Source organism: Camelus dromedarius, chromosome 18 (genome assembly GCF_036321535.1).
Source record: "Camelus dromedarius isolate mCamDro1 chromosome 18, mCamDro1.pat, whole genome shotgun sequence".
In the NCBI taxonomy this organism is placed as follows: domain Eukaryota; kingdom Metazoa; phylum Chordata; class Mammalia; order Artiodactyla; family Camelidae; genus Camelus; species Camelus dromedarius.
Window position 1 is genome coordinate 16,690,359 of NC_087453.1, and position 24,213 is coordinate 16,714,571.

Genomic DNA, 24,213 nt, shown 5'->3' on the forward strand with positions numbered 1-24,213 from the left:
TTAGACAAATAAAATGTGAGGGTAGGAAAGAGAAAAAAGAATCCAGTGGCAAGATCTCCCACTACTCCAGAGAGCCATTCAAAGTCTATTAACTCATTAATAGAAAATTTCTGAAATAATGAACAAATATAGAGGTGGAAGAGCAATACTGCTTATAATTTAGTTCACCTTGAAAGAAGATTAAGACTTTAACGTTCAGAATGTAAACTACTTAACTGAAAAGAAGCAAAGGGAAGCAAAATTACAGGCGTTTCCTGGGGGCCCGGCACACGAACCAACCCTCATGCTTCCTATCTCCTTTCACAGGTGAGGCGACCTCCCCACAGAGTCCCTCGTCCTGAGTTTGGAACGTGAGCTGACACAGGTGTCCGGAGGCAGAGCTTCCAGCTACAGCCATTGGGACCGCAGCAGCCCTAGGCCCAAAAGCCCAGAGGCTCTCCACACTCAGCTGTGAACCTAGCACGCCTGCTGTGTGTTATCTGATCATCAGTGTTTAAGAAATTGAAGAGCAGACGAGGACCAGAAGTGGCTCTGCCCAAAGACTTGAAATTGCAGATCTGGTTGGCCAAGACAGACTCAGCCATTGAGCAGCTGGCGTACACCACAGAGTCTTTCAAAACACCTTGTGAAACTGGTAATTCACCCTACGCTGCTCTACCTCTGGAGGTTCTATTTCCCCATAACCAGTATTTCACCGGGACAGTTGTTACTGTTATGTTTCAATTTCAACCCTACAGATCATTAAATTAGAAATCTTGAAAAATAGTACAAATAGAGAATATGTTCAAGAGATACTGGAGCTGATGGGGAAAATCACCTTGTAAGAATGAACTTTTTTACAAACCAAAAAGACTCACAGACATAGAAAACAAACTATGGTTATTGAAGGGAAAGGGGCAGGTAAATTAGGAGTTTGGGACTAGCAGATACAAACTACTACATGTACAAGAGATAAACAACAACTATACTCAGTACCTTGTAATAACCTATAATGAAAAAGAATATGAAAAGGAGTATGTATAACTGAGTCACTATGGGGTACACAAGAAATTAACACAACACTGTAAACCGACTATACGTCAAAAAAGTTATATATATATAACTGAATCACTTTGCGTCACACCTGAAACTAACACATTGTAAATCAACAATACTTCAATTTAAAAAATAATAAATAAATATAACAAAAAAAAGAATGAGCATAAATCGACCTCTCCATAAAAACATAATCATTTTATGAAGCCATATTTATTCTTATTATCTCACTATTTGTATACATTTGCTATAAAATGTATTCTATTTTCAAATTCATTTTTAGAAATTTCATCATGTATGTTCACATCACTGGACATCTGAAAGGCCATATTCTACTGGTTTTTTAAATAGATTTTTACCTCTGTTGTTTCAATTCTGCTTCCAATAACCTCATCAATTATACTGGATAAATATTATCTTTTCAACAGAAACAAGCAGAAACAGGAAAAAGAAGATCAAAGGCACCTCCTAAGTACAGGTGGTGTGGTCCAAGCCTTCACAAATTATATCTCACTAAACATGCACAAAGTCTGGGAGGTGGGCGAGAGACCTTCCCTTTTACAAAGAAAAAAAACTGAAATGAAGCAGGCTTAGAGCTTGCCCTGAATCACAGGTCAAGGCCGGGCGCGGTCTTGAAGTCAAGCCCGGACCACATGAGTCCAATGATCATACTCATTAAGGAACTGCCTCTCACGGAGATCAAGCAACGGCTTGTGCAATCTGTTCTTAGGCTCTGAGACTGTTTTCGGATTTTAGTCTGCACACAAAGTGCTTTTTGAGATGTAGCATTTCAAACTTGACAGCTCTATTAATACTACACGGTTAATTTATACACTTTTGTTCTTTAAGAGAAAACATGTGGTTTCATGGAAATTATCCACGGCTACAAATTTGGAACTAAAATGCAAACTGATTAAGAGCTGGGATTCCAAACCTCAAACAGAAAAAATTGCTCAAATGTTTTAAGTAACTGAAAATCATCTTTCATGACATAAAAGGTTAAGTCTAACACTGTAGTCTAGCTGCCATTCTTTCTATTTTTATACACACACATAAGACTTGGGAAATGTTTATCAATAGTTTCTAACCTGAAGACAATTAGAAAATGAACTCTGGGGGAAAAGATTACACAATAATTAAAACTTGTACAGAGTGAAAATAACTCAAGGAAATAGAATTTCTTGTCCAGGTACAGATGGCAAAATAAAGGCATTCTGGCCCCCACTTCCCTCTCTCAGGGCTAATGTAAAACAACAGAAGAAATAAAACATTATTATCAACCAAAAGCTCCATCTCCAAGGAAGGATGGAAACAGGCACAAGCTCAAACAATAAACTAGGAAGCAAGGCTGCCAAACACCGTGAGGTCCAGGCCTCCCCACAACCAGAGCCAGCTGCTGGCTTCCTTCATGCAAGTGTCGCCACCCTAAAAGCCAGGGCTGACGAGCCCTGTATTAGGAAGACAAGAAGCGACACTGTGTTCAGGCCCAGGGGGCACAGGAAATGCCTCAATGGAGGCCCACTTTGACAGCGAAGAATCACAAAAGAAGGGGAGATGAAGGAGAAGGCAGGCAAATTGGACAGCGAGTATAAATCCCAAGTCAGAGCACCCAGAGCACCTTACCACAAACTACTGCAGACCTCTCAAATCACTGAGGAGTGCTTGACCCGATCCTCGGCCTCTGACCCCTGAGCAAAGGACAGTGAGAGACTGGGGAGAGGCAGTGCATTATCCAGACCAGCGCAGCCAGCAGATGGGCCCACTCAAAGATGAGTAATTACCATAAAAGTACTAACCCAGCCCATTGCATTAAATGTAACCAAGAAAGAAGGAAAGAAAGGAACAAGAGCAAAAAAGTAGTTTAAAAAGAAACTGTAAAAGTATTACCCAAAGGAACCAGAGTAGAATTCAGCCAAAGAAATTCAGCTGCAAAGAAGTTTGGTGCAGCCACTATGGAAAACAGTGTGGAGATTCCTCAAAAGACTAGGAATAGACTTACCATATGACCCAGGAATCCCACTCCTGGGCTTGTATCCAGAAGGAAATCTACTTCAGGATGACACCTGCACCCCAAAAATGTTCATAGCAGCACTATTTACAATAGCCAAAACATGGAAACAGCCTAAATGTCCATCAACAGGTGACTGGATAAAGAAGATGTGGTATATTTATACAATGGAATACTACTCAGCCATAAAAACCGACAACATAATGCCATTTGCAGCAACATGGATGCTCCTGGAGAATGTCATTCTAAGTGAAGTAAGCCAGAAAGAGAAAGAAAAATACCATATGAGATCACTCATATGTGGAATCTTAAAAAACAAAAACAAAAACAAACAAACAAACAAAAACAAAGCGTAAATACAGGACAGAAATAGACTCACAGACAGAGAATACAGACTTGTGGTTACCAGGGGGGTGGAGGGTGGGAAGGGATAGACTGGGATTTCAAAATTGTAGAATAGACTACACTGTATAGCACAGGGAAATATACACAAAATGTTATGATAACTCACAGAGAAAAAAATGTGACAATGAGTGTGTATATGTCCATAAATAACTGAAAAATTGTGCTGAACACTGGAATTTGACACAACATTGTAAAATCATTATAAATCAATAAAAAATGTTAAAAAAAAAAAAAAGAAATTCAGCTGCAAAGAAATCACAGGATGGACCTAGAGATTATCATACTAAGTGAAGTAAGTCAGATAGAGAAAGACAAATATCATAAGATTTCACTTATATGTGGAATCTAAAGAAGCGACACAAATGAACTTATTTACAAAACAGAAACAGACTCACAGACCAAGAAAACAAACTTACAGTTACCAGAAGAGAAAGGAGGGGGAGGGATAAATTAGGAGTTCTGGATTTGCAGACACATACTACTATATACAAAATAGATAGACCACAAGGACATACTGTATAGCACAGGGGATGATATTCAATATCTTATAATAACCTATAATGAAAAAGAATAGAAATTATGTATATATGTATAACTGAAACACTATGCTGTACACCCGAAACTAACACAACATTGTAATTTAAGAAAAAAAAAAAGAAAGAAGCTCACAAGCTTAAGCTAAAAACAAGTTAAGGAAGAGACACAAAGTCAAAGGAGAGTCAAAGAGAAAGAAGGTCTCAAATGTATAGGTCAGAAACCTCCAAATCTCACAGCCTGGACGTGAAAGAAACTACAGAGAAGCTCTTCCCAAATGTGAGAAAATTTCCCAAATTTATACAATGCGACAAATGCCAGTTACAAAGATAAAGGAACTTCTCTACAGTATCGATAATAAAAAGTAAATCTGAATCAGCCATGCCAGAGAAACACTAAAATACTGCTCTACTCTGTAGGAAAATAAAAGAAAACTGTTGTCAAATGACGAGGTGATCAGTGGGGTTATAGCCAAAAACTGCAGGAAAAAAAGATTTACAGTAATGTGTCAGGCAGTTAATTTTAAAAAACACTATGCTATTTTTCTGGAGTTTAATGTTTATGGTATTATCAGTTTTTAAAATTTGAAATGTATTGTAGTATCTCCTCCCATTCTAAATCGTCACTTCTCTATCTAATAAAGAAAAAAAATTCAAAGAAGTGATTATGAGACCAAGGTAGAGACATAAAGGTATCAAAAGAGAATACGTTTGGCTAAAAACAATTCTGAACATTGTGGATAGGCTTGAAGAACTATCACAAAACAAACGAGAAAAGAGCCGATGATTTCAGAGATGCTGATAAATACTGAAAGGAGACAAAGGAGATCTAGTATACACTTAATTGATGCTCTTAGAAAAGACAATAAAATAAATGGAACAGAAAAGTATGCCAAGATATAATAGACAAAAACCTGCCTGATATAAAGATATTTGAACCTAAAAATTAAAGTTATTCCACATTTAAGAAAAAAATGAGTTAGAACAATCAGCATCAAGACATATCCTGGCGCAAAGATAATCTTACAAGCATTCAAGCAGAAAAAGCAAGCCAAGAAGGCAGAGGGAAAACCCCACTGGACCTCAGACTTCTAAACAGCGATGCTCCAGGCCAAAAGGCAGTGTCTGCACAGCAACTAGGGAAAGGGAGTGTGAACCAAGAATTTCATATCAACAACGACCACAGTCAGACATTCTCAGGTATGTAAAATTTAGCCAATCAAGAAATAAAGAGAAATGAGCAATTCAAGGTTGGCAAAACCATGGAAAATAATTAGTGATTGTTAAATTAGAAATAAACACGTGTGCAAGTTACAATTACAGAAAAGAACCTATCTTTATAAATCTTAACATTAAAATTCCAGTACTGCATTTATCACAAATGGAGGGAAGAAAGGGGGAAAGCTTAAGTGTGCGACTCTTCTTTTGTAATAGGCAACTACTTATTACAAAGCTTCAAAGACAAATAACAGCTTAAAGCTTTTTTAGTATTTTTCTTAACTTTCAAACTAATAAATTCTCCTGTGATGAACAAATGTTTATCCAAAGTTCAGTAACTACTCCTATTTCACTGAAGTTTCCTCTTTTGTTAAATTCAACAAAAAGCAAATATATGGCTACGAACACACTTTTAGAAAATTATTTCTATCCATCCAGCCATTCATCTTTATGTGAACATAAAAGAGAAGCTTGACGTAATGTTCACAAATGTTCACATTGCTTCTGCTAGATGGTGAGATATGGGGGTTTTTTAAATTACTTTTTTTGTTTTGACTTCTTCTGTACTTTATTACTACATAAAAATTTACTATGTACAGGTATCAATTTTACAAATAATCAGATCATAGTTCTTTTTTAAACTGAAGAATTAAATTCTTAAGAAGCAACGTCATATTCATTTGGAGCTTTTAGAAAACAAGAAAAAAATAAGTCACTGAAATAGAAGACGCAGACGGAGCCTTTACAACAAAAGAGAAACTCACGGTCACAGCAGCCACTCTTCGAGGCTGGGTCACTCCCACCACTCTTCCTTCGGCTGTCCAGCCAGCTTCTGCAAGGTACTACAAATAAAAGCACGTCTGAGTACATAGCTGATACCACTTCTCCAGAATCAGTCTCCCCCAAGATGACCCTGGATTGTGTTACAATCACTGAGAAAGGAAATAGCAGGTGGCTCTTGTCCCAGCAGACATTTTAAAAATTATTTTGCAGATGAGGGATGTGAGATTTGGAAATGTTACGTAATTTGCTTAAGTTCACAGCAGAGGTGATAATTAGATGAACCAAGGCACAAATTCAACATTCTGACTCCCCGGTCTTAAACTTCCCCATACTACAGCTGCCCCAAGGAAGGAAAAACCACCCTTGGGTCACTCAGAACAGTGCTAAATCTGTAGAACAAAGAATTTTAAAGTACACACAGAGACAGTTCCATATAAATATCAACCATATAAAACATTTTAGTCAGATTAAATAATCAGATTTTATACACCTGTATAAATGCCATTAGATTATATTACTAAATGTAAAATTTGACTATATGTATTTATCTGATTTATTTACGTATTTATTTGCCATATGTATTTCTTATGTATTTATTTGATTATATGCATTTTTTAAATCCAAAATGGATAACAGTGGTTATCAGAGTTACGTATTTTTGTAATGTCTAAATTCTTTTACAACAAATATATTATTACTTCTATAATAGAAAAAGATTTAAAATGCTATTATATGTATCTGATCATTTGTCCAAAAGAAATAAAGGAAGAGCAAACTGGAAACTAAAGAGAATGGTTGCCCATGAAGGATGGGGAGGAAAGGGGTGGAAAAGGCGAGAAATAGAACCAGGGCAGCAGGGATGCAGAGGGAGGTGCAATTCCCTGACCTCAGACTCACAGAAACACAGCCACGTTTCACACACTCTTCAAGTACCCAAACAAATAAACAAAACCAACCAGGATGTGGAGGGAAACCAAAAGGAGATGCAAACACTAACAATGACCCTTTCTGTATTACAAATGAATAACATGATCACACTGAAGGGGATGGAGAAAAGAACGAACTTAAGTAACTGGAAAACAGTATTTTGACTGGATGCTGTAAGGCCCAAAACAAAAAGAACTCTACCTAAATCCTATACTCCAGTTAGTAAATGTTAGGGGCATGGGTTAGCAAATCTGAAGCTCTTTTAGTTGAGTAGCTAGAATTTAACAGTAAATAAATACATTGTATATAATAAGGATGGAGTTTCTCATTGCTGAAGAGTTACAAACAAGGAGAGACTAAATTAAGCCCTATGGTGTTGGACTGGAATCAACCAATCATCAGCATAAATTCATGTTTTTTAATATATTTACAGACTGATACAGACATATAAGTGTTTTTATATGTGCAGGTTAGTATTCATATACAATACATATATATATCTATATTTCCTATGTCTGCCCACCGAGACTCATAGCAATGACACCTTAATAGCAATGCACACACTAACGCCCAAATCTTCACTTTTAAATACCCTTCTCCAATAAAAGGAACCACGGCTCCTTGGAGAAGTGGTTGATCCCAAGGCCAGTGCAGGAAAAATATAAGACAAGCCTGAGACATTATGTGTTACTAGAAAGTAAGGAAGTATTCAAAAAAAAGGATGGAGGCTTTTAGAAAGAACGCAGGAAGGAGCTCCTAACGACCAAAGCTGGACCATTTTGAGCAACAAAGTAAATGACAGTATCGAATTTTAACTGATACAACAAAGTAAATATCCATGAATCCATTCTGATAAACAGAAGTAATTGAATGAATAAGTAAATGAGGGAGAAAGGACAGATCTTCCTCACAGAAGATTCCATTTAATAACTGTAGAAAGAAAAAGGAATAGAGAAAATCATCATTCGGCAAACACCTGAGTAGCTGCTGCAGACAAGATCCACTGAGGGAGGCTAAAATTAGTTGGCGACAGTTTGAAAAAGAACAGAATATTTGCAGTCTAAAAATATCTCCTCCAAGAGATTTGTCACCCACAAAGGCAAAGACAGTTACCTTCATAGGTGAAACCTGGCACCTTAACAAAGTGATCAATTCAACCTCATCAGTGACAAGACTTCAACACCTCAACCCCCTTGATACGACACACCAAGAAGGATGCATTACTTCTGTGGGATTCTTACCAAATATGCATAAGCTCATTCTAATAATGAGAAAACATCATACAAACCCAATCTGAGGTACTCTGTATAAAGTAAATGCCCAGGACTCTTCAAAAATGTCAAGGTCATAAAAGACGAAGGAAAGACTGAGGAACTCTCACAGACCAGGGGAGACTAGGGAGAAGCAACAATTAAATGCAATGCAGGACCCTGGATCTTGGACCTGAGAGAGAACATTGGTGGGAGAACTGATGAGCTTCATGTAAGGGCCAGAGTCCAGTTCCTAGTATTGCACCAGCGTTCATGTCCTGCTCTTCATTATTGCAATAGGAGAAGTGGTGTAAGGGGTATAAGGGAATTTTGTACTATTTCTGCAACTTTCCTGTGAGTCTTAAATTAAGCTAGAAATAATTATCTTAAAAATGACTGTAAGGAACAAAATGTTTTAGATAATGTAGGTTTTCTTGTTGCAAAAAAGTGTCAAGTTTCTCTTTCTCACCTTGAATACATACACAAAATACTACCAACCACCCCAATCAACACAAATGCAGAAACAGAACTACAGGAATAATAGCTAAAACTCACCAAGTACATCACTAAGTGCCAGAAACTGTTTTGCATGCACAACCCTGTTTAATTCTCACAACAAATCTAATGCAGAACAGCATCGTCAACAATTTAGAGATGAGGAAACAAAGAGGTCATCTGACTTGTCCAAGGACACAGATAAAAATCTAAGAGCTGGGATTCAAGCTCAGCAAACCAAAGCCACATAACTGGGACACAGTTCTACCAACCAAAATAGAAATCACACACACTAGTAGTAAATCTCCTAGTTGTAGTGTTATGGGAAAGAAAAGTAATTTCCACAATAAGAGACTTGTCCACGAAGGCAGACTCTCAATACGCTGGAGATTCGGACTTCTGCCTGCTCATGATTGCCGACAGGTGGAAATTTAAAGCTGCTGCAAGAGCAGGTATGGTGCTGACATCAAGAGGCAGAGGATGTCACAAAGGGAAATTGCTGAATTCCATCTCAGTTCTCCCCATTCTTTTCAAGGGTCACCACATCTGGTCTTCTCGTCAAAGACTGGGATTAGGAAGAACTTCACCAAACACAGTACTAATAAAAACTGTAGTACAGAACCTGTTTTCGTGGTCCATTGTTCTGACAGAGCGCTAGGGAAAAATATCATCTAGGTTCCACGTATAGTTGTGAAATTCCAAGGCTGCTGTCGGATGCGACGGCACGCTGTACTTTTCCAAGGAAAGATATTATATAAATCTAGCAAAACACTTTGTTAACAAAAACCTGCTTCATTTTCTTGCCATGACCTTCAGTTCCTCAGCCTTTCCAGTTTCCCTAGGCTGTAACTCACGTTCAGCTCCACAAGAAGTTGGAAACTGTGACTGATCTCAGAGAAGTGGAACTGAACAGTAGGGGGAAAGATGAATAATCCTTCTACAGGAGAGGGAGCAGATACTTGAACCAATAATATAATCCATCACAATCATCCAGTCATTTTCACCAGTAAAGCTTAGGAGATACACTTTTTACCATTTATTCCCTGTGCTTTTTGCATTTTGTACCGTGAACGTATTTCCTATTCAGAAACACAATGCTTATCAAAAAAATCATAGTTCCTTAAAAATAATTAAACTCAAATACATACGCCCTTTGACCCAGCAACTCCATAACTATATTTATTCTATAAGTATACCCATATGTGTGCAAAGTGAGATACTTGCAAACTAACTCACTGCATCATTGTGATAACACAAAACTGGAAACAACCTAAATGTCTATCAACTGGGAACTGGTAAAATCAATCATGTAGAATCTGTGCAACTAAAAAAAGAATGATGCATGAAGTGGGGAAAAAAAAAACCCAAAGTACATAAAGCATGTACAGAGATTTACAGATACCACTTGTATTTTAAAGGGAAAGGAATAGATGTGTGTGTGTGTGTGTGTGTGTGTGTGTGTACACATTTCTCCGTAAAACCAATTAAAATCTCTGAGAAACTAATAAAAGCAATTGTATCTGCATAAAAGAATTAGGTATCAGAAGACAGGGCAGAAGGGAAATCTTTCTCTTTTTATCTCCTTTTGTGTCTTTTGAATTTTAAACCATATGAATCTGCTAAATTTCCCCTGCAAAATTAAAAATATTAAAAGAAAGCTTAAAATTAAAGCCAAAAAATACTGCCCGTGTTTGCTGCCACATTGCCCACGTCAGACCCTCAGGCCCCACCCGCCCTCTCCTCTTCGGAAAATCCTTTCCCTGGAACTCAGCCCCTCAGCAGGTCTTCTCTGCTCCCTGGCAGCTATGCCTCGCTGGGGGAAATGATCAGACTGTTGTGCTGTATCGCATTATTGATCCAAATATCTGCTATGCATCCCTGTGGGAGGGCAATATGCTCTGCCACCTTGTTGCTATCAGGCCCGGCCATGTAATTTGATTTGACCAACAAATGTGAGAAGTGTCACTTCCAGCCAGAAGTTTTAAGAGACAGCTCATGACTCCGTCATCTACTACAAGACCCACAAGCCCCAGGCAGGAGCTGCGGCGTCAGCCTAGGTCCCAGTGATCACGTGGAGCAGACCTTACCTTCGGTCATCAACCCAAGAAGACCAGAGTATGAGGAAAAAAGAAACCTTTGTGTTTTTAAGCCACGGAGATTTTCAGGTTCTTTGTTATCATAACATAGTTTATCCTAAGCTGACTAAATAACCATACAGACTAATTCCAAAACAAACTAAAATCATCTCATCTCACATGGCCTTTGACCTCTGCTCTATATAACCCCACCTCACTTCTCTCTACAGTGTCCTCATCTGTAAAATGAAGAGAACTAGAGTCTGCCTCACAAAATCGCTGATTGATATGTGTCAAGTGATCACTTTATGTGCACTTATTATAATTATTACTTAGTTACTTGGTTTGTTATTGTTGTTATTATTATTATTACTCAGTAATGCAACAAGACCTTTCTCCTGTGTCTCTCTGCAAGAAGTAAATTGCCAGGGTCTTGATACCACCTGCACATATGTTCTCCCTCCAGGTCACTATCTCCTCTGCTGTCCTTTCTCCACCAAGTCATTCCCTTGTGTCTACCTTACCCTCGCTGCACATCAGATCACCTGAGGAAATTTTATGAAATGCCTCTGTCTGGGCCCCATCCTAAACTCACTATTGTGTTGGGCAAAAGCAGCTTTATTTTTTTCTTTATGAGTTCAAAAACAGACAGAACTAATCTACAGTGTTAGAAGCCAAAAGAAGAGTTACCCTTGCATTTTGTAGGGGCAGGAAGAAAGGGCTGGAGACCAGAAGGGGAAACAGGGGTCTTCCAGGGTTCTGGTGATGTTCTGTTCTGTTTCTTGATCTGGGTGCTGGTAACACAGGTGTATTCACTTGTGAAGGTTTATCAAGCTGAACAATTACGATGTAAGTACTTTCTGGTATGTATTTTCTGATACTTCAGTAAGAATCTATACTAACAAAGGAAAGAAAAATCCACAAGGACACTTATCCCTGACCACTTAAGTATTATTCTTTATCCTCCAAGTCGAGGCTCTCAAGACGCTGTGACTTCACCCTGTCTTTCCACTCTTGATCCTATCTGTCCACTCTGTTGAGCCCAAACACTTCTCCACCCCAACATCTCTGACCACAATATTCACTAGATGAGAACATCTTCCCAGCCAGCTCCCACTGATTGTTCAATGTCATTTCTTTCACAAGGCCTTTCCTGATCCCTCTTTCCACTTCTATCCACACCAGTTATGATTTTGCCTTGTAAGAGAGGGTTCTTCCATAGCACTGTATAATTCTATAAGTCAATTTTTATTTACAACTCAAGTAGTATTCACCTTACTCCTCCTCTTCAACCACAATTATTTGAGGACAAAAACTATGCGTTACACCTCTTCAAATGAGCCCCCATTATTCCTTTAAAAGTATGGCCAGTCTGTTATTATTCTAGAATTATAATAAACTGAAGATGACTGTACTTCACTACTAATGAAAGAAATTATACAGCCCAAAAGTTTAATCAAAAACATCCAGTTGGGTGGAATATTTCCTCTCTGAGAGATCTTAAAAATGCAAAAAATAACCAAGAAGAGTTTTCAAGTTACAAAATCTGTCCAATCAAATCTAAGTACAAAGACACGTTTAAATATATACTCACTTGTGGAATCTGAGTGCTTTTCCCACATCCTGTTTCTCCAACAATCACCACTGTTTGATAGTTTTCTATCAAGTATAATATATGATTCCTAAGCTGAAAAAAATATAACCATACATTGTAAATAGCCATACATTTTCTCAAAAGACCTAAACAAAGATATTCAAACATCAAGAAATGAGCTGTCAGCCAAAGGAAAGTAAATTTTAAAAAGAACCATCAAAATCTATCTCCGATATATATCAAAATATGTCTCAGGTACTGCTGGTGTCAGTATAAGGTGATACAGCTGCAGCTCAGGGTTGTAACTTACCCAAATATATAAAGCACATACCCTTTGATTCGAGCTTTCCACTGATAAGAAACTACTACAGACATCCTAACACACGGGAATAAAGACGTACATACAGGCATACTCACTGCAGTATCGTTCATAAGAACAAAAATTCAAACAGCCTAAATGTTCATCAACAGGGGAGTGGTTCAACAGTTATGAAACACTCCAATGATGGAATACTGCACAGCTGTTAAAAGAATAAATGGCCACCTGTATTGACATGGAATGGTCAATGAGGTCTGCTATGGTAAGAAAGCAAGGCACTGGATAGCGTGAATGATACACTACTGTTTGTGTTTTTAAAGAAAGGGTAAATACATACATGCTTCTTTATGTATAAGCTCATTTGGGAAAAACAAAACAAGAAACTGGGAACTGTACTGTCTCCAGGGAGTGGAAGAAAGTGGCTGGGAAGCCACGGTGTGAAGGAGATCCTCTGAATTTTGTACAATATGCATGTATTACCTAATTTAAATTTTTTTCATTTACTAACTTGTGAAAACAAACAAAAAGAATATGCTTTCACCTCTACCTCTAAAGCCAAGTTCACGATAAAGCACCCATAGGTTACATCTCTATTTCAATTGGGCCTTCCTTTACCCATTCAATATGAGCAGAATCGCTGGTCTGGCCACTGAAAAGTCACAGATAATTCCAACGTCCTGTGTACTTAGCTTCAGAATGTATTTCTGGTCCCACATTTGACTACAGACAGCCCTGATGATCAAGAAAGTCATGAAGGTATTCCACAAATTCCTGGTTTGGAATGAAGCAAAACCCCACCAAATTCCCCAACTCTGATCACTGCTCAGCTCATCTGATCCCACACCAACAATGGGTCTGGTGAAGACCGGGAGAGCCAGGGTGCTGACTTACTGACAAAAGAACATATTGGCTGTTTGAGGTTTTGAATTTGGCATTATTTGGAAGCGAAATATGTAGTTCTCAACTTTTAGTGTAAGAAAATCTCTTGGGATATCTGTTAAAAATGAAGATTTCTAGCCCTACCCTCAGGGTTTCTGATTCAGGAGGGCTAGGGTGGGGCCAGGAATCTGCACTTCAACAGGCACCCAAAGGACATTCTGCTGCAGGTGATCTAATGACTAGATGCTTTCCTGTTGACTGCTTGGACCCTGTGCTTTGTTTTGGGTAGGGTAAGGGGAAACGTTTGGGTTCTCTGCAGATACTCCGTAAAATGATAGATCCATCCACTGGATGGATGGATGGACAGGTGAGTGGGTGGTCAAGGAAAACTTGAAAGACAATTTGAATATGGATAGAAAGAGACACACATGGCATCCCAGGAAAGGGAAATAACGTAAGTCAAGGAAAGAAGACGAAAATAAGCAAACCATACGGGCTTTATTCAAGGGTCCTATAAAAAGCCCACAGAAGGCTCATAGGTTTGGTTTGGAAATGAGTAACAAGAGGTGTAGTCAGGGCTTCACTGCAAAAGACTTAAATGTAGAGCTAGAGTCTGGACTTTACCTGAAGGCAGTATATGCTGTGTTCTGAGAAAACAGGGCAGCTCTGATTGATTTAAACATGAAGAAACTGAAGGCATTAATTCATCCTTCATCTGCAAAATGTGAAGCACTGCAAATGGAGACTCCAACATGTGACATTCGAGAGATGACAAAAAGATGTGCAGTTTGAAGCCCGGGAGAATGACGGTACCCTGGACAGGCGCAGGCAGGGAAATCAAGGAGGGCTGGTGCAGAGGACCAGACTGAGCCTCAAAGAGGCTGAGTTTAAGGGAGTAAGAGGACAGCTTTGTACAGCAGTGGCCAGGGCCCAAAAAGAACACCAGCCTGTGGGAGGGAGCCAAAGGGAAGCCCACCTTGAAATGCACTGAGGAAAAGCAGGTGAGCCTTACATTTACTGCTGCTTTGGTTTCAACTCCTTTTTTTAAATGGAGGTACTGGGGATTGAATCCAGGACCTCATGCACGCTAAGCATGCACTCTCCCACTGAGCCATAACCACCTGCTTCAGCTTCTATTTGAAAGCTATTTAGTTTCAGTGGGGAAGAGGGTGGTGAATAGGTAACTTTTTATCCTTTTTTATCTTTAACATCTTGAGATCATAACTACGTTTAAACTCTGCTTTGATTTTTATCAATAACTTATATACCTCTTCTTAACATTTTATTTTCATCAATATGTTAACTTCTTGCTGCCTTTTCTTTTTCATCTGTTTATATTATATTTTTTAAGTACAGTTGGAGGATGAAGAACAGTCACGAAAACTAAATACTCAATAAACAATAATTATCCTTGTACTTGAACATTTACTACATGTCTTGCTAAATGCTCTCTGTGGACTATCTCATCTGGTCCTCATAACCACCCTATGAGGCAGGATCATTAGTCCCATATTATAGATAAGGAAACAGAAGCTCAGACAGTGAAGTAAGGTCACACAGCACATAAATGACGAAGCCTGGGGTTGAACTTTGAAGTCTAGCTCCAGATTCCAGATACTTCATCACAGCTCAAACTGTGTCCTTCAATGCTGAACCTATAATCTTATCTCCTGAGGCTCAAACTGGTTTACATTTACACATAACGGATGAGGTTAATCACCTGCAGAAGAAACCCAGAGACTGTCGGTACATGAGTGATGGAAACCTTGGGGGCCACGTACATCTCTAGTCAAGGTGACTGGGCTAAATGAAGAAGGTGGCTGTTTCATATTTATTTGGAGAAAGAACATAGTAATAGAAGAGGAGTTATTAGCATAGTCTAGACAAAGAAACTCCCCACGTATAAGAACCTGACAGCTTTCGCCCAACACTGTCCAGGGGAAAGAGAGAGAGAGATGTGGGTGCTGGTGGCCACACCTACTCAGGTCATTCTAGAGGCATCATATGAGGCAGGGAGAGTTCATCACCCTTCATCAGGGGCTATAAGAAATAAATATCTTTCAACTAGACCTAAGTCACCTTTGGCTCTGGGCCTACTTCCTGATTACAGTCTGGCTTCCCATGTGGACTTGGTAACAGGGAGAGAGTGTACCATGGACTGTGTCCACCTGTCCCTGAGAACTATGGCTCACTGCAAATGAACAGATTCTGAATTCCAGTTTACACTTGGGTCCCTTGTGAGATGAGTATGCATCCATTTCAGGAGACTAATAAAATCAAGTGTCGGGATGTGCACAAGTTATGTAATAACCACACCAAAATCCCGACATTATCCCAGTGGGAGTTAACCTCTTCAACAGAAACAACCTCAGATTTCTAATTAAACTTGTGAAAAGAAGTATGCCTTTAAAAAGAAAGCAAAAATTGGCCATATGCTGGTAATTCGTTGAAGACGGATACATAAAAGTGCACAGTGCCGTTTTCTCTACTTTTTCTGTATGTTTGAACTTGTCCATAATTGAAAGCAGAGAGGGGAAAAGGATGCCATTCCAGTTTTTCCAATCTGTAAGATTAACCGGAAAAAAAAAAATCTTATGGACTTTCCAGATTTTTGAGGTTAACTAATACACATATTTTGTAGAGTTGATTCCTTCAGATAAGGGTATTCCTGAGCTCACTGTGTTCTAAAGTATTAAGAGTAAGAGGACATTGTTTGCTCCAGTGTCAAGGATAAAGCTACTGCAGGCTGCTCTGGGCCGACGGCTGGACATGCTTATTCAGTGTACCTTGAACACTGGCAGCTTCTGCCTCTGCTGCTCTATAGAGAGGGCAGCGTAAGGATTGTAAACAACAGTGGTCGCAGAGTTTTCAGCTAGACTCTGTCTCTCTTCAGAGATGCTGACGCCTGGTCCCTCTGTACCTGTAACAGAAATGGGGTTTTTTTTCAGATTCTCTGATACAGTGAGCAGAAAAGTGTGCAAAAGTTACAAAGACAAAGATATACAACAGCAGCAATGCATTTTATCTCCAACTAAGAGGTATTAAACTGTAGGCTCAGGAAGGCATCTAGAAAAGTATCCATGAGAACACAGATAAGCCTCACTGCAGCGCCAAGAACAAAGGCGATGTGGGTCCCCTTGGGCTCCAAACTGGCCACACACAACCGTACATGACAGAGGACAATGCTTTGAGTTTGGATTTCATGTCAGGATTATAACCAAACTCTGTATAAAAGTGACAAAGACCCAGTGGGAATTAGCTGAGGCAAACGATGAATCCTGCTACCGCAGGATGGCAGCACGGCTCAGGGACCACAGGCACGGGGACTCTCAGGCTGCCTGGCTGTTCTCTGTCTGCACCTCTCGACAGGCTCCTTGCAGTCCCTTGGGCTGGCTTCTCTACCAGAGCCTGGATCAAGGCTGCGGCCAGTGCCAGAGCTCAGGCTCACAGTTCCTCCACCAATCATTCATTCACCACCACCACCACCCCACCACCACCCCCCGCAAGGATGGAAGCATGAGAGAGCAGTGAGCACTACAGAGGCAGGCCCCACCCTCGGAGAGCAGACTTGCTTCTTTTACTCTTCCTCCCAGAAGAACATAACTTAGTGCACGAAGTGGTAATGGAGAAAATTACAGACCTGGGAGAGGGACCAGGGGTCACAGGTGTCTGTGGTCTGCCTGGGGAGTGGAGAAGGCTCTTTCTCTCCCAGCTTAGGTCCAAAGCCCAGCCTGATCCAATCAACCACAGCCCTGGGGGGTAGTACCATAAGTGGCAGCCCCTACTGGAATCACAAAATTGGAGTGGTTGGGTGGGAAGTGCCGGTCCAAGAAACCACTGAGCTAAGCAGATTAAACACCAGGTACCCATGATGGCTTCTTGGTAAGAACAACAACAAACCAGGGCTCCAGTTGGTGAAGAAAGGGGAAGCCATATCCCACCATGAAAAGCTGTTAAAAGTACCATGGATTTTTAGCATGAAAAGAAAAATGTCTTAGGCTCAATTTTTATGATCAGCCTCCACAACCTTTCACGCCAAATTGTTTGTGGAGCCCAGGACAGAAGGCAGAGTAATAAGTAAATGATACAGTGTTCAAAATTCAACTCAACATAGGGAAGATATCTCTACAAGTTAGAGCTGTTCAGCACTGGCGTATGCTGCCTTTGTGAATCAATAAAAACCCTCTCTACAAGTTCAGAGCCTTCTGTTAGGGGTGCTGCAAGGATAATCCCACAAACTATCATTTCCCAAGTTTTCTGTACCCAGAATCTGTGACGCTGAAATCTGTCACAGTATAGCAGCTTTGTGATAAGAGTATTTAGCCCAATGATTTATGTTTACATTTTGGAGGGTCCCAGATCCCTTCAACAATCTAATAAAAGCTATGAACTCCACCTCCTGAAAAATACATCAGAACGTAATTTATCAGAACACAAAATGCTGGAGGTCCATAGGCCCCCTAGAGCGACATGCAGAATCACTCCCATAGACCTCTGATCCCTTTGCCATTTGTTTCTAGGAACATAGTTGTGTTCCAGAGGTCCAAGATTGCCAAAAATCAGGTAAGTGGGGCACTGCTGTAATGTTTTTGCCAAAATGCTGACCTTCCTTTCAACGAGATAAAAGATAGAACAGGACCTGGAACAAAGCCTGGGCTCAAAGAGGCAGGTTTCCTTTCCTTTCTCCCCTTACCACCGCTACATCTTATTAACTCCTTGTAATCTTCACTCGAGAAAACTTCAGCAAAGAATACCCTATCCTCATCAGCTCCGTTTTTGTCCCTCCTTTTCAAAAGGTTTTAAACCTTTACAGCACGTCTAGAGTATTTTTACATTGCTCCTGCAAGGTCTCTTACTTCCTCCCACACCAAGGTTTAATCCACGCAGGTGTCTTCCTGACTACCCCACCCTCCTTGTCCCTAACCCACTGCCAAGTCCACCTCAGTATAATTGAGTTATGAGATCTTTTACAGGAACAGCTGCTGCCGATCAATGAGGAGCATGTCTCCTCCTTACAAAAGACTCCATTCAGCCACACCAGGGCTGCTTCCTCGCTACACGTACATCCCACGGCCCAACCTGGCTGCCAGTGGTTTGTTTTTCCCTTGGGAACATTCTCAATGCTTAAGAGAGTAACAAATTTGTAAATCCTGCAAACCACAAAGACCTTCATTTCTCCATCTATAAAGCAAGGCTGATAACAGCACCCCCAACCCCACCCCATTCCAGCATTCCCTCTAACCCAGTTTATCGGTTTGAGGGAGGTAACCCATTAATGGGCTGTGACATTCATGTAGTGGGTCATGACCAGCACTTTTTAATAATGACCTAGAACTAGAATAGAAAGTATCAGAGTGCATCCCAAAAAGCAACACTGTTTTTGTACACTTTTCAGTTGTGTCTGTGTGCATGCAAACGCAGGTGTGCACACATGCTGGATTATAACACAGTATATTCTGTATACCCATGCTGGATCACAATACATTTCTTCCTGTATATCAGGTCAAAAACTCTTCTAAGCTGTTGCTATAAAGTGTCTGCCAGGCGCATAGTCAAATATTTATTTATCATTAAATATTTGTTGAATGAATGAAAGAAAATGGCCAGGCCTTTCTGATCTACTTGAACTGGCAAATTAAATCAAACTTTTTTCTACAAAAATCTCAGGCAGCTCATACAAAGAGATCACAAACTAGTTACTTGAGGTCCCCAAACATACCATCGTTAGAATTTTTGAAATAGTTCATTTAAAACATAAAAATTTCCCATTCTGGACATTAGGCTTAGAGAAAAAAAAATCTGAGCCCATATGACAACCATTAGGTGGAACCAAGTTACAGCTTCCTGCTTTAGATAGCATATGGATGCTTGGGTGTAACCTCCACTGTATACATCTCTCAGTCTTGCACACTCTAGTTTGTGCACACACAGTTCCCACCACTCCATATTACTTCCACCCAGCAGCTTCACTTATTCAGATTGCCTGAAAGGCCCCTACAGCTATCTGAGCTTGTAAATCCCAGCCTATAGGGTATGTTCATCTAGTCTTATATCCACCCTCAGTCAGCTTCCTGACCTTCACCATGTATTTCCCGCATCCTATTTTCAAACCTAAAGGAAACTTCAAGTTTCCTCATCTGTAAAATGAGATCACTACCTCCATCACACAGATATAGTGACTGCTTAGTAAGATGATGTAAGGAAAAGTGACTAACAAAGTCAGGGCTCAGGAAGTGTGCACTAAATCCATTCCCATCTCAGTTAGTGATAACACAGTTTACCTAGACCAGTGGTTCCCAAACTTTGATGCATGCTCAAATCACCAGGGGATCTTTAAAAAAATACTGATGCCTGGTTCCTAGCCCTCCATGTTTCTGATTTATTGCCATGGGGTATGACTAAACAGCAGGAGTTTTAAAAGCTTCCCAAGTGATTCAACTACACAGCAAAATTTGAGAACCACTCTGGGTCAGATAGTCACCAAACCCAGAAACCTCAGTTATTACTGACTCTACCTTCCCACACATTTGCCTCTAAAATGTCTCTCCCCTCTGCTCACATATCAGAATTGAGGCTTTCAATATCCCTTCTCTTAAAGGTGTCCCTGACTCTACTTTCTTCCCCCAAACTTTCTGCACACCACTGCCAGAGTTATCTTCCAAAAATACCTGATCGTGTCATCCCCTGCTTAAACAGTGAAATTCAAATACTTTATTTTCTTGTTTGTTTGGTTTGGGGGGGGGGGTTAATGTTTTTTATTGATTCATAATCATTTTACAATGTTGTGTCAAATTCCAGTGTAGAGCACAATTTTTCAGTTACACATGAACATATATATATTCATTGTCACATTTTTTTCTCTGTGAGCTACCGTAAGTTCTTGTATATATTTTCCTGTGCTATCCAGTAGAATCTTGTTTATCTATTCTACATTTTGAAATTCCAGTCTATCCCTTCCCACCCTCCGCCCCCTTGGCAACCACAAGTTTGTATATGTCTATGAGTCTGTTTCTGTTTTGATTCATGGTTTGTTTGTTTTTTTTTTTAGATTCCACATATGAGCGATCTCATATGGTATTTTTCTTTCTCTTTCTGGCTTATTTCACTTAGAATGACATTCTCCAGGAGCTTCCATGTTGCTGCAAATGGCGCTATGTTGTTGGTTTTTATGGCTGAATAGTATTCCGTTATATAAATATACCACATCTTCTTTATCCAGTCATCTGTTGATGGACACTTAGGCTGTTTCCATGTCTTGGCTATTGTAAATAGTGCTGCTATGAACACTGGGGTGCAGATATCATTTTGAATTTTTTGACAGCAGCACCCCAAAAAATTCAAATACTTTAACTTGCATTGAGACTTCTTACAATGAGGCATCTACCTATCTTTCTAGCTTCATCTCCTGCCGTGCCCCCAAATATAGCCTACCACTTAACACCACATACTCCTCAATTATTTGGGTGCGTTGGACATTGCTGAGACACCGTCCCAATCTGCCTGTTCAAGCTACTCCCTTTGCCGAGAGCGCCATTCTCCTACCACTCCGCGGAACAAAGCCTGATTTGTGCTTCAATAGTCACTTCAAAAACATCACTATCTTAAAAAAAGAATGAAATAATGCTGTTTGCAGCAACATGGATGGACCTAGAGATTATCATACTAAGTCAGACAGAGAAATACAAATATCATATATCATTTATATGCAGAATCTAAATAACACAGATGAACTTATTTACAAAACAGAAACAGACTCAAAGACCTAGAAAACAAACTTACAGTTACCAAAAGAGAAAGGAGGGGAGGGACAAATTAGGAGTTTGGGATTTGCAGATACTAACTACTATATATAAAATAGATAAACAACAGGTCCCACTGTACAGCCCAAGGAACAATATTCAATATCCTACAACAACCTGTAATGAAAAAGAATCTGAAAAAGAATATGTATATGTATAACTGAATCACTATGCTGTGAACCAGAAACCAACACACTGTAAATCAACTATACTTCAACAAAAAAAATAAAAATCACTATCTTTATCAAGTATTTCTTATCCACACATTCAACCTTTCCCTCTCTTCTATACTTCCATGTAATTATAATAGTTAATATGTATCTAGTGCTAAGAGCTTGACATGTATTCTCATTTAATCCTCAAAACAATCCTTTGGGTAGGTGTTACGCCCAATTTACCAATGGGATAACTGATTTTCCTAAATTACCAAGTTAGTAAATACAGTCAGTAACGTCTCTACAGTCTGACCCTTGTGGAGCTCATCTTCTTTACCACCACCTTTTTCTGCCTCATTTTAAAATCTCTTCAAAAAGATACCCAACCTCTTATTATAATTGGGGAAAAGAGTATAAATCTTAAGAGCAGAGCAGGGCCCTGGTCATCCACATCTGTCTCCTGACCACAAGGTTAGGTGTTCAGTAAGTACAGCTTCAATGAATGAACTAAATAATGGAATAGCACTGTTAGAATAAGCCCATGTTCTTTACCCAAGAGTATCCTGGTCTGATTTTCAACAATTCATTCAGGCCTTTATTGTACTTAACACTTTGACCCGTTATCAAAGGCTTCAGGAAATAAAATAGAGGGTATCTCATTACCTAATGGGATCTTAGTTTTGGCTACAAATAAAACTCAAGATGAATAATTGGCTGATGACTTGAAATGCTGAATCATAAAATTGTTGTTAAATAACAAATCACAGATTTTGAAAAAGAATTAACACATCCCTCGCTTGGGTTTGCCTTCAGCATCACTTATCCTCTTAGTCAGAATTTCAGGGAACCACCCTAAAATTCCCTTCAAAAGCTTCCCTTACATTACCTTCTGTCTTATTTCATTTTTGCTGCAATATACTTTGCACATCCAGACGTGCAAAGGTGCCAGTGGTGCAAAAAAACAAGTTGGTAACTGTTAAGAAACTTTTGTTTTTCATGAGAAACTGATGGAAGGGGAGGAAAGGCCAGGCATGTAAACATTCAATAAAATCCTGACTAATGAGTAAATCCAAACAAAACACGCAAAGCAATTTGTGGCTGAGATTGGTGCTGGCCTGCAAGCGGGAAAGTGGATGGCAGCTAACATGAAGGAGAGTGTTCACTTTCTGGCAGACACTTGGGATGGACAAGGATTACCCTAAAACAGAGTAAGATACTATCCCTTTTAATAAGCACTTAGACGGTAGGTCAAACAACGCACCGTGCCCGTCGTTTCAGCCCCAGGACAGGTGTTACCATTTTGCCCATTTCACAGGTCAGGAGGCAGGCTAAGAAGATTAATTGACTTGCCCAAAGGAACTCTGCTACTACATGGCAGAACCGAGAATTCAAAACCAGGCAGTCCGATTTCAAAACATGAACTCCGGAACCCGGAAGAGCACCACCTGTCCGGCCCCAGCGTAGCCCCAGGGCGGTAACAGGACACGCGTGGGCGCTTTAGCGTTTCCCCATCTCGCGGGTTGGGCAAGACAGGCATCAAGAGTTAGGAAAAGAGGCTAGGGGAGGCTGAGAGACTGAAACGAGGTCACACAGAGTTTCTGCCCAGGCGGGAAGCAGACCCCCGAATCCCTCGGGACCACTGTGGGTGCCTGAGCCTCCGAACCCACCAGCACCGAGACGGCGGTGGCCAGCCCACAGAGGTCAGGCCTACGCGCAGGCCCGCAGGCCCCAGGACGCCAGCCGCGGGGCTAAGACCAAAGTCAGGCCGTCGTATGTGTCCAGCGTTCCTTCAAGGGCCTTACCGGGTCTCCAGAACTTGACCTGTCCCACGGGCGCAGCCATGCTTGGGTGAAAGGTCACGAGGAAAGCTCCACCCCCTCCGTCGCGCACGAGCCCCTGGAGGGGCGGGGGGCGTGGCCCGCGAGGAGCCTGGGCGCAGGAGGTTTCGCGGTGTTGCAGCCACGCCCCCGTGACCACCGCCCCCTCCGAGCCACGTGACCTGCGTTCCAGCCCCGCCCCCGGGCGCATGTGACCCGCCCGGCTCGCCCGGCCATATTGAAAAGAAGAGCGCGTTTCTTCTCCTCTTAGGGTGGCGGTTCTGGTGCCGGCTGGCCTTCCTAGGAGCGTGGCGTGGCCCGCATGGCGCCCGCACACCTCCGGAAGGGCGAGCTTTGGGACGGGGCCGCTTGCACGAGGGCTTGCCGCGGTCAGAGGCAGGCGGTGGACAGGGGGCGTGCATGCCAAACTGACTGCTGTGTTACAAGCTGTCACAGCTGTTCTGTTTCTTTTAGTCACCTCTAGATTTTCAAATTGGAGGTTAATGAAAGTAACTTCCTCGTGGGTTTGCTGGTTCAGTAGGTATTTATTGGGCGCCTCCTGCGCCCAGGTACTGCAGTTTCAACCTCTTCACGGAGCTTCTATCCAAGCGGCGGCGGAGGGGCACGGGGGTGATAGTAAATGAATAAATGCTCGATAAAAAGCAGTGTTTATTATTAGTAAATAAGACAATGGAAACGGTATGGAAGTCTTCAGGTGCGTTGAGAGATGCTGAAAAGGCGGATGGGGAATGGGTTGAAACAAGAGACTTAGAAATGAGTAGATCTGTTAGACTAGGGTACTAGCCCAATGTTTTCTCCAGTTTGACGACTCATGATTCAAATACTTGTTAAAAATACAGATTCTAGACCCTAATCCAATCCCAAGTCAGAATCTCCAGGGGCATGACCTGGGAACCTGCA

General features: G+C 40.7%; 1 protein-coding gene across 5 annotated transcripts in view; it reads right to left on the bottom strand.

Annotated features, from left to right (window-relative positions):
- Positions 1–23,361, bottom strand: part of DHX35 (DEAH-box helicase 35) — a 62,872-nt gene extending 39,511 nt beyond the window's left edge. For 4 of the 5 annotated variants that reach the window (XR_010376623.1, XM_064475689.1, XM_064475688.1 and 1 more), the window contains exons 1-4: positions 23,278–23,361; positions 16,308–16,441; positions 12,324–12,416; positions 5,964–6,041 (exon numbers count right to left, since the gene is read on the bottom strand). Coding sequence is in view for 3 of the 5 variants with exons in the window: in XM_064475689.1 (XP_064331759.1) it covers positions 5,964–6,041; positions 12,324–12,416; positions 16,308–16,441; positions 23,278–23,317 (345 nt within the window). In the remaining 2 variants the exon portion in view is untranslated. The remainder of the gene's footprint in view (positions 1–5,963; positions 6,042–12,323; positions 12,417–16,307; positions 16,442–23,277) is intronic. The other variant, XM_064475690.1, reaches the window with a different exon arrangement.
- Between the last annotated feature and the right edge of the window lie 852 nt (positions 23,362–24,213).